Source organism: Aptenodytes forsteri, unplaced genomic scaffold, assembly GCF_000699145.1.
Source record: "Aptenodytes forsteri isolate BGI_AS27 unplaced genomic scaffold, ASM69914v1 Scaffold130, whole genome shotgun sequence".
In the NCBI taxonomy this organism is placed as follows: domain Eukaryota; kingdom Metazoa; phylum Chordata; class Aves; order Sphenisciformes; family Spheniscidae; genus Aptenodytes; species Aptenodytes forsteri.
In genome coordinates this window covers 1,291,981-1,303,192 of record NW_008795133.1, presented here as the reverse complement: position 1 = coordinate 1,303,192, position 11,212 = coordinate 1,291,981, and the positions used below count along the sequence as shown (strand labels likewise).

General features: G+C 41.1%; 1 protein-coding gene across 1 annotated transcript in view; it reads left to right on the top strand.

Annotated features, from left to right (window-relative positions):
- The window catches only part of ABCG8 (ATP binding cassette subfamily G member 8), a 14,025-nt gene extending 2,888 nt beyond the window's left edge, over positions 1-11,137 (top strand). The window contains 11 exon segments of the mRNA XM_009278403.1: positions 1,816-2,054; positions 2,472-2,604; positions 4,323-4,592; positions 6,521-6,686; positions 6,776-6,868; positions 7,757-7,956; positions 8,083-8,159; positions 9,550-9,660; positions 9,662-9,818; positions 10,376-10,503; positions 11,000-11,137. Of these exon segments, the coding sequence (XP_009276678.1) occupies positions 1,816-2,054; positions 2,472-2,604; positions 4,323-4,592; positions 6,521-6,686; positions 6,776-6,868; positions 7,757-7,956; positions 8,083-8,159; positions 9,550-9,660; positions 9,662-9,818; positions 10,376-10,503; positions 11,000-11,137 (1,712 nt within the window).
- The last annotated feature ends 75 nt before the right edge of the window (positions 11,138-11,212 follow it).

Here is an 11,212-nt window from a genome sequence, read left to right as displayed (position 1 = left end):
GGGGGGGGGGGGGGGGGGGGGGATTAAAATTTATTTTCAAAACCAATTTTGTTATGACTTGTACACATTTGCTGTTTTGTTTCCTGAAGTGTAGCGGGGTATTGTTGTAACTGTGGCCTGCAGTCCCAGCTCTGCTGGACGTGAATCGGCTTCATGGCTTAGATTCAAAACAGGCTAATTGCAGACCTTGCCCAGTAACACAGCGGACAAATGAGGCCAGACCCCGTCAGAAAGATGAGTGGCAACGTGCATAGCCATAAGCAGGAAGTCCCTTCAGATTGAAACAATTCTAACAGGATAAAATATCGCATTTGGATTAATTAAGAGAACCTTACGGAGAAGAAAAGACAGTTCTTCTTCTGTTTGGCTTTAAAATGGGTCTCTGCTTTCTCACATCTTTTTTTTTTTTTCCCTTTCATTTTCTGGTGGGACTAGTTTAATCTTCTCCAGGGTGAGGTTGACTAATGGAGAGATGGCCTTTACCCCATGCAGTTACTTGAGTCTAAGCTCATCCAGGGGGATAAGAAGTAGACACGTGACCCGTTAAACTGAAGTAAAAAGTACCCATACTTCGGAGGTAAAAACCCCCATGCTGTGTCTCCACTAGACTCTTACATCAGGTTAGCTCAGTGATTCAGTGAAGGTGCTCTCTCTCAAAGACAAGGCGTATTTGCCAAATAAGTTTTAACTTTATTTCTACAGTAGAGGTTTTTCTTCCTCGTTGCCATGGGAATTTTTTCTTAGCACGTATCCTTAATGTAACTGAAGTTGTACCTTAGACATCCTCCTGACAATAAAAGGAAAAGCTTGTGATGAAATAACATACTGAGTTATAGATACAGCGCCTTTGCAAGGTAACATACACCGAGCACAAACCCCTTTCAGCAAACTAGTCAAACTATTTTTAAAAGCTGTTTATCATCTATTTCATTAAATGCCTTAGTAAAATGGATTAAACTGCTGATGGGTTTCACATTGTCAATGGCAATCAATATGTCACTCTTAAATAGAGCAATACGTGGTTTACAGATGGATGGGTTTCTTTTTTAAAATGTATATATTAAGAAACATGAGTGGAGTTAATCTTTCAACAGGGAGACTAGAAATAAATGACATCTAATCATAATGAGAGAGCGCTGTGTGTTTACATACAGTATCATACAGCAAAAAGGAAAAATTCATTTGCTATTTAATTCCAAATCAGGTTTTGTTTTCATTGTTTTACTTTCCTTACCTCTGAGTATGAGCCAGCTTTTCTCAATTATTTAAATGACTTTTTGTCTTAAGTCATAATAATTTTTATTTCAATCACGATTAAGATTCTTATTGTCTGTATAACCATTCAGCGCCTTAGTCATTCAGCTGTTCCACCTGCCGTTTCTGAATTCACAATTCCCTCCACAAAGCAAGCTCTCGCCGAGCGTTTAGTTGCCAGCCCTGCAGCCGGCACAGGATACCACCTTTCACTTACGTTTCACAAGTGAAAGAGAGGTAACAAAAGGACAAAGAGATCTGGCTTCTTGAGTTCATGGAGCTATCCTCAACGCCCAGCTACCCAATTCTGTTGAGAAATGACAAAGGTTAAAGCCACGTACTCCATTCCAGAGGAGAGAGATTTCCTGAACATGAGCTTGTAGTCGGGTGTCAGCATTTTCTTTCAAGATCATTCTGCCTCTGCGGCTTTGGAAAAGCTTCAGGAGGGGTTGGGGAAAAGATGTTAGGGAACGAAAACTTCTATCCTCTGTCTGTGACTAAATCAACTTTTCAAAATAATGCCCTGGAAATTAATTTAATTTTCAGTTTTGATTTTTCTAGCTGGTGGAAAGACATCTTTGCTTGACGTGATAACTTGCCGGGATCATGGAGGCAAAATCAAGTCTGGTCAAGTCATGATCAATAACAAACCCAGCACTCCCCAGCTTGTTAAGAAATGCATCGCACACGTGCGGCAGGATGACCGACTGCTCCCCCACCTGACTGTCAGAGAAACGCTATTGTTCGTTGCCAAACTGCGCCTTCCAAAGTTTTTTTCAGACTCACAAAGGAAAAAAAGGGTAATTAAGCTGTTGGAAAAAAATAAAGTTGTCAAAAATGTGTCTGACAGGAATTATCCAAGAGATCCTCTGTGTTTGGAGTCAGAACAGCTAATCTGGCATTTTTTAATGTAGATTATGAATTATAAACCTTTTTCTTCTTTCAAGATAGAAACCAGCGATTGTTCCAAAGCTCATACAAAATGACAATCTAGAGAAAGCATTAGAGAGGCTGAAAGAAGAACTAAATTGCTGATCGCTGACCCTTTTTTAATGTTATCTCTAAAATCAAGATTTGTTTTCAAGTGTCTCTTGATCAGATAGCACTGAAATATCCAGATGAATTTTAACCACACTAATCATATTTTCAGCTTAATCTATGCACGAATGTGCATATAAAGTCTTGCTTTATCTCTGTTACCCTTCGGATCCCCCCAGGTAGAAGACGTTATAGCAGAACTACGCTTGCGTCAGTGTGCAAACACCAGGGTAGGGAACGAGTACCTCCGTGGTGTTTCGGGAGGCGAGAGGCGGAGAGTGAGCATCGGTGTGCAGCTGCTCTGGAACCCGGGTGAGCAAAACCCGACACCTTCCTCGTGCCCACCACAGACCACTGGGGGAAATGGGGCAGTAAATGAAGGTAGGAGCTTTCAGGGAAGAGTCATACACACAGTTGCCCCTGGGCAGCTTGAGGAGTTCATACTCAGGACACTTAGCAGGTCTCACACCACCCTCTGCCAGAGGTTACCTCTCCATGGCAAAGTTAGACACAGTGACTGGGTGCTGGTCCGTTTGCTTAAATTGAAATCAGTGCTGATCACAGATAATAATGTAATTATTACAGTAATAATTCTGTAAATGGAGCGGTTCAGGAGCCAGGCCACTTTCGCTTCTGTCACCTTTGCCAGTGGAGCAGCAGTGACAGAGCCAGGCAGAGCCCCCCGGGAGCCTTCACCCACCGCTCTCTAAAACCACCATCACGCAGGCTACTGCAAGTTGCCTGAAGTCACCCTCACAGCAGTGCTCTGGTTTGTGCATATCAGTATGAGGTTTGTTTTTTATCTGACTGCATGCCACAAGTTACTTTGGAAGGCTGCTGGGTTACTATAACATCAGGATTGTTTTCCTTTCCTCCAACCCAGCCCATTTACATGTGCAATGTTAACAGGGAAGGTCATTTTCTTGGCTGCATAGGCAGTCATTGTGGTCTTGTGCAACTCACTGACGTGGCTGGCTCATGCCGCAGGTGAACTAGAAATTTCCATCATCTTCAGTAGAAGCAAAACATGAGGCTAAACCCGCAGTTGATTTTGCAGGATTGAATCCCCTATTCTGCTCTTATATATATAGCAAAAGCACTAATAATCTTGGCTGAGCCTCTTGTTGAGCAAGATTTCCCATCAGCTCTTCCACTGGGAAATGGTTCTGAGAATTTTTTGCTTGTATAAAGTTATATTTTTGTGATTATGGGCAAAGCAGAAGTCTTTTTTTGTAAGAAGTGATGCTCAGGAATAGATGTGCTGGTACTGAAGTAAAAAAATAATTAGTTCTAGGAAAAATAAGTAAAGCTTTCATTACATTTCTAACACGCGTTATACTCCTCACCACAAAACCCATGTCTGTGTACAGACATTGCCTTGCTCTGATTGAGGTCATTAAGTTCTATAATAACACAAAGACTGCAAAATAATAAAACTTTCAAGTTTGTAACAACCAGTTGCAAAACAAACAAAAAAATTCCAAACATATGCATATCTCTTAATATATATGTGCAAGTAGGTGCAAAATAGAGCATAGGTTGGGAGGAGGAGCTATCTAAATTAATACTGTGTGAGTTTTTACACATTAATAATGCAAGATGATTAAATATTGAGCATTTAGGTTAAAGTATTTCAGTAGGCAGGATACAAAACTTATACTATTGTATTAGTTAATATTCACGTACCTGATATTTGTACAGGCAAAGTGCAAAAACTGCAGAGAAGAACGTAAAATTAATAAGGAACCCAAATCTGCATCCCAATGAAAAAATTAAAAAAAAAATTATTGTTTCCAGTGGGAGCAAGATAAGATTTAAAATAATTACTCTTGGTCATCATGTTCAGTAAGATAGTGCAAGAAATTGCCATTGTTGAATATTACGTGACGCTGGTATGAAATACGGACTTTGGACTTTAAAAAAGAAGGAATATATCTGCGCGGTTTCATGCACTAGCACCATTTCACTTAGAACATATTTTCCAAATCAAACATGCTGCTTTCCACAGCTAAACTTATTGTCTTTGGCAGGAATACTCATACTTGATGAACCCACATCTGGACTGGATAGTTTTACTGCACATAACCTTGTGATAACATTATCCAGACTGGCCAGAGGAAACAGATTAGTTCTTCTTTCACTTCATCAGCCCCGGTCAGATATCTTCCAACTGTTTGATTTAGTTCTTCTGATGACTTCTGGAGTCACTGTCTATTCTGGAACAGCTAGAGACATGGTCCCGTATTTCACAAAACTGGGCTATCCCTGCCCAAGGTACAGCAATCCTGCAGATTTCTATGGTTAGTATCAAGCACTGCCATAAAAAAGGTTACTGGAAATAATTTGCTTTCGTAAGTGTATCGGCTAACATTGATTTTTATTGACCATAACTGTCTTAGAAATGCCTTACAACTGACTCAAATCGATACTATAGCAAGTTCAGGTTTTAATAAGATCCTTATTTGTCAGTACAGGAAATGTAACAAAAACAAGAGGTATGGACAAAATCAATTTTAAATAATCCTCCTTTTAACTCTGCCAGGTGTAGCAACTCTTCCACATGTTTAGCACATTTATTCCCATGTTTTAGCTGGCTGAAACTTTTACCCTTACTGAGAAAGACATGGATGAACTGATCAATTGCTTTCTGTAGCCAGTTCTCTGACTTCCGAATCAAGAAATGTGGGAAGCTAGTTTCCCAGGGTGAGGGATAACACACACCTGGAACAGTAAATGGGAAAGAGGAGTGCTGCCCAACAGAGCACATTGGAAGGGAGAAAAACCAAACCCAGAACAGCAATCCTTTTAGTCCTCTTCTCAAAGAAAGTTAACTACATGGTTCCAAATCCATTCCTCTTCTGTTTTTTGCAGCTCGCAAAGGGAATCTGGCCCTGTTAATCTGATGGCAGTAGTCTCTTACCACAGAGGTTGGTTCAGTTCCAGCCCTTAGGTCTTTGCACTCAAGTTGGCTAGGAAACCTTGTACGGACACCAGCCTCAATGCTCTGGAGTAACTTCTTCAGCTGTGCCTATATGGCAGGCGGTGTCAGCTCGTATCAGCTGTGCAGAGATAAACAGAAGTTAACCTCAGTGTCAAGCCCTGCAAAAAGACCTTTGTCACCACCTTGGTTCAGAGCAGTCCTCAGCCAAGCACAGCCTTGAGGAAGGCTTGCAGCACCCCCGTATGGGAATGGAGAATATGAGGCAATCCTGGGGAAACTTGTAGCCTGTAGTTACAGAGACAAACCCCTACGACATGGAGGCGGGGAGGAATTAGAAAGGGAGGTGGAAGATCATTTAGCGGTATGCACAGAGTCAGTACCCATAGGAAGAGAAGAGAAATATGGGCAGCGAGAAGGTGGAAATGGGACAGGATGGTAGAGGATGCCACAGCATGAAGGAGCACCTGACAGAAACACACAAATGCCGGTTGCATGTCTGATAGAGAAACAGGAGACCATGGCAGAAGGGAAGAGGTAGGGCAGGTTGCAACTCATTTCTGATGGACTCCTGCTGAAGAGTGGCTGAACAGAGATGATCAGCTCAATGTAAGGAGTTACAAAATGTGCAGCGATAGTTCTCTCAGAAAGCATCTGCAAAACGTCAGGTATTGTCACTCTGCACTGAAGGTCAGCATTGGAAAACACTATTAAAAGTTTAGATTTAAAAAAAAAATCGTTTGGTTAAGGAAAAAAATAATGCTAAGTCAACTATGGTTGCTGCTACTATGTTGTCCTTGGATAATACTCTTCTTGGGCTTTCTCAGTATCAGGTAAAGTTTATGGCACCTCTCTAAGATACAAAAAGATGATAACTATCATTTTGCAGATGGAGAAAACACATGTGATTTAAGTCAAAGTCACATAGCAGATTGTAAAAACCTACATGCCAGGAAGGAAATTCAGACTGTTTATTCTCAGCGCCCCTCTCAAGCCATTATTCAATTTAGAAAAATCTGAAATAGTAGTTTACAATATTATAATAAACAATTATGAAATCTCTCGGTGATTCATTGAATGACTAGATAAGAAACATCTCCCAAGACAAAATACGCATTAACAATCTGTTCTTCTCTAATTACCTAAAGTAACTTATAAATTTTGACCATTGTAGCTTAATGCATGCACACAGGTTGCACTGTCTGTTCACAATGAAATCTCTGATTCTAAACACATCATAAAGCTATTGCATCTGTAGCATATGGACTCATGTCAAATAATGTCTTGCAGTTGATTTGACCAGTATCGATAAACAGACCGCAGAAAAGGAGACGGAAAGCCGAAAAAGAGCAAACACTCTGGCCAACTTGTTCCTAGAAAAAGTCAAAGATTTTGATGATTTCTTATGGAAAGTTACTGAAGGAGATAACGTTGTAACCACATTCAGCAAGCAAAGGTAAAGAAAAGAGTGCTATACAGCAGATCAGGAATAACAGCTACAGCCTGTGATAATTTCAGGGTTTTTTTCTCTTTTCTTTTGGGCAGGTCCCATTTAAATTCAGAAGAGGCTATCAACATGCCTTACTGTTCAAGTGATCAGTTACCAGGACTCTTAAAGCAGTTCACTATATTATTAAGGTAACCTTATCCCCAGCAATAAACAGTTATGTATCATGCCCATTTGTATTTTAAAGCATAAGAAAGAAGCACAAGATGAGAACTGAGCGCGTGCTGAAAGTGCAGAGCTAGTGCTAGGCCTGAGCAAGCCGTAGAGCAGAGGTGTTGCTATAGCAGCTCAGCCCAGCCCCCTGAGCAGGACAGCAGCCAGATGTATGGCCCCCACTTTCTGCCCCAGGGCTCCTTCCAGACACAGTCACCTCCAGCTCACATCGCTGGGAGCCAGCAGCTTTAAGCAGCACAAGGAGCCTCCAGGTTGGGGAACGTGCGTCCCGGTTCTGGGTGCTGCCATCCTGATACCCATGCCGAATCGTGGTGACTCAACCCTCAGCAAGCCCGGGCAGCCACATGGTAGGCTCAGGCATTGCCATCCTCACGCCTCTGCCTCAGATTTGAAGCCAGGAGGCTTCACTGATTATAGCCAGCATAGGTGAGTGTTGTAGTTGGGTCTCATGCTTGTGTACTCAAAAGAACTATGATCAACTGGTTTAATACATGTAAAACATCACTACCAGTAGCAGCTATTGTTAGCGTATGCTACAGGTCCTTAACAGAGAGACTTCTATAAGTGAAGTAATTGCTTCTGCGTCTCCGAAATCAGACTGTCCCATCCCCATTGCCTTCCTTCAAGCTTTCAGCATTTCAGACCTGAAATACTAGGCAGCTACAGACGCTCAATAGCTTCGGTTGGGTGAAATCCTTTACAGAAACCAACAGCCCAACTCCTGTCCTACTCAAAGTCAGCGAGTTCCACGAACTGATTGTAGCAGAGCGTTTGGGGCAACATATCTGAATGTAACCGGCATTAGTAAGTACTGTACCTTATGGTCAATGTTGCTGTTTTCCTAGTCGTCAAGTCTCCAATGACTTCAGAGATCTTTCAACGTTATTAATCCATGGATTTGAGGCCCTCCTCATGTCATTATTAATTGGATTTTTGTACTATGGCCATGAGAAAACCAGACTGTCTATTCGTGACACAACAGCACTATTGTACATGTTAGGTGCACTAATCCCGTTCACAGTGATTTTGGATGTTATTGCGAAATGTAAGTGTCAGTTTTCTTGTAAATGTTGCAAGCGATCAAAATCAGAACATTCATAAATCAATGAAAAAATTATGCTTATTAATGCAACCCTAGGATGAAACCAACCTGTTTGTTCCTACCCTGCAGGTCACTCGGAAAGAGCTATGCTTTATCATGACTTGGAAGATGGAATGTACTCTGTTAGCCCGTACTTCTTTGCTAAGGTAATTGGTTTTGTTGCCAGGAAATACAAAGAGCCGGCTTTAACATTAAAAAACACAAACAAACCAAAGCCTTGTTGTATAAATGATCACATTCATATCGGACTTTGTTCTTGTGTGTCTGCCAGCTAAGGCTATCGTTCTTACTTCCTTGACATTAATGGATTAAACCTCACACTACTTTAGATCTGTTGCCATAAGTCATGGCTGAGATCCCACCCCAGAAAAGCCAAAGAATAATCTTCCACTGGGTTGTTTGGCCAGAATTTGAGAAATCTCAAACTCAGATTTGAGGGTTTACAGTTTTACATACCTGCATATTTCATTCGCTGAAGCATCTTTGAAAGGTTGATTACATGTCTTGATCTGTAAAACAGAATATTCGTATTAAATGCTAAAGCAAAGGTAAAACAGAAATGACAAAGTGCTAACTGTTTCCAGTAGTCGTTTGGGCCTATACTGGTCAGAGACAAACAATTGTATTAAGAGCCAGAGTTTCTGGAAATAAATTAGAACTTCTAAAAAATTACATTCTCTTTTTCACAAGGGTTTAGAATAATCCCTTCTTTGTGATGTTGCCACTGTTAGATGAGTTCTGCCTGCCATGGCATCTGTAATTTAGGTTTCCATTTCTGCACAAGATTTTAAATGCTTATTAGTGGTTGCCAGAGAAATATATTCTTTGCATTGTGTCACAAAGATTGCACATTATTCATAGAGAAATCGATGTACTTTGTTACAACCTTAGTATTAGAGGAGAGTAGCAACCCTTTTCAGAAGAAATAATCATAATACTCTCTATACATATCTTTAGATATTTGAGAAAATCCTAAGCATGGGGGTTTTTTTTTCACAATAAATTGAGTAGTTACTAACTGGACTGCCTTTGGGACAAAGTGGGGAAGTGACCAACAGCCAAATTTGTCTCAAATTTGATCTCACACTATGTTCAACCAAATTTGGACAAAACATACAGTTGCAATGAGTCAGTAACAGTATTACTGTTACCAAGCGCACCAGCTCTCAGGGAAAGTGCCTTCAATTCTTAGAAGCTGCCAAAACTGTTACAAAACAAGACATCTAATCCACAACAAGAATCCTCTCATTTTAACAATTAGTTATAGGAATTGTCACAACTGGAGAAAAAATTAGTGAGGATTTCGATTTTTGTTGTGGATTGTTTTTGCATGTCACTGACAACACCTAACAGGGAGATGATTGCTTTTTAAGGGAGTATTTCCTGTAGTTTTTATAAACATTGTTTATAAAATGTTTATAAACATTTATAAATGTTTATAAAACATCTGTAAGTACATTGAGGTGCATCTCAGAAGGTTTTGTGATTATCGTTCAACTTATTTTTCTCTTTTTTTTTTTTTTCCTTCCTGAACAGATTTTCGGGGAGCTCCCAGAGCACTGCGCTTTCGTTATAATTTATGGGGTTCCCATCTACTGGCTGGCAAACCTCATTCCTGAACCAGAACATTTCCTGCTGAACTTTCTCGGGGGGGTGGCGGGCTGTATATAGGGCCCGCGCGATGGCACTTTGGGTGGCAGCACTGCTGCCGACGTTACAGCTCTCAGCCTTCTTCGGCAACGTCCTTTTCACATCGTTCTACCTGAGCGGTGGTTTTGTGATAAGCCTGGAAAACCTCTGGACAGGTAAGACAAAGCTCCCACCATCCCTCTGAACTGAAACGTCGATGGTTTCCATTAGTGACTGGTTGTTGGGAGGCTGAACGTATCCTGTGCAGGAAAACTCAGCTTTATTCCCACCTTTGCAATTATCTTTTTGGGTGGTGACAGTGGAGTCAGATCGTTCATTTTACATCAGTTTCTCCATGTGAAAATGAGGTAACAGTAAGTTTGGTCAAAAAAGCACTAGTGAGAGGCTCGATTCTTACACGGTTGCTAAATTTTTCAGTAAAAAGAATTATATCCAGCAGATGAAGACTGAGCTCCAGTGAGATTCAGTTGACAGCAGGAGTTTGATGGATATGGATATTGGCGCTCTCCTAATTTTCCATCTCCATGCAATAATATAAAGTATATCTGCCATTTTGTCCAATAATAAACTGTTATATGGTTACAGCCTCTCGTTGTCAAGAAATTAGACAAACCTGCTGTATTTGGCAGCAACACAGCAGTTTTTGAGGTCTCAAGTAAGTTTTGTGTATGTATATCAGTTTCTTTCTTTCTGCCATTTTTTTTTTTTCCAGTTCCATTTTGGGTTTCTAAAATCTCTTTTCTCAGATGGAATTTTCAAGGCATGATGCAAATTCAGTTCACTGACCTCACATATGAAATGACTGTTGGAAATACTACATTTCAAATACCAGGGAAACTTGTAAGTCACTAATAAAAATTGTTACAAACATTTGATAACTAATTAGAATGCTGTTTATACGCCCATCATATTTAAGTAGACGTTGTAGGCCTCAAATTTGGCAAGCCCTAAATCAGTATGCGAAGTCATGCTACACTTGGTGTATTTTAAATTTGTCCCTACAGCAGTCACTCCTTTTATCCCTTTCTTCTCAGTGGAGGAGAAAGAAAAAAAGAAAGAAAAGAGAAGAATAAAGGGCAACTATTTTCTACACAAGCCCCAACGACGCGTGTGCTGAAGTTGTTTGGAAGCTGAGCTGTATTCTTCTGAAGTACCGCAGCCCCTAGCCGTAGCGTAGCTGTAACCAGCTATCAAACCACCCTGAAAGTCCCATCCAGCTGGAAACCCAGGGAAAAGGCGGCAGGGGGCCAGGGAAGCTCACACGTAAAACACGCTTCACAGATCCAGCATGAAAATTGCGTGTCCGTTCCTCATTTTGCGTTGTCCGTGGTTACAGGTCACTCGGGCTCTGGACCTGGACTCCCACCCTCTCTACGTAAGCTATCTCGTCCTCGCTGGTATCGTTTGCGGTTTCCTGCTTCTATACTACTTATCGCTGAGGTTCATCAAGCAGAAATCAAGCCAAGACTGGTAACAGCAAGCCCCGCCGAGGAGGCGGCAGGTTACGGCGTCCCTTGCAAGAAAGCAGGGGAAGCCCGCGAGCTTCTTT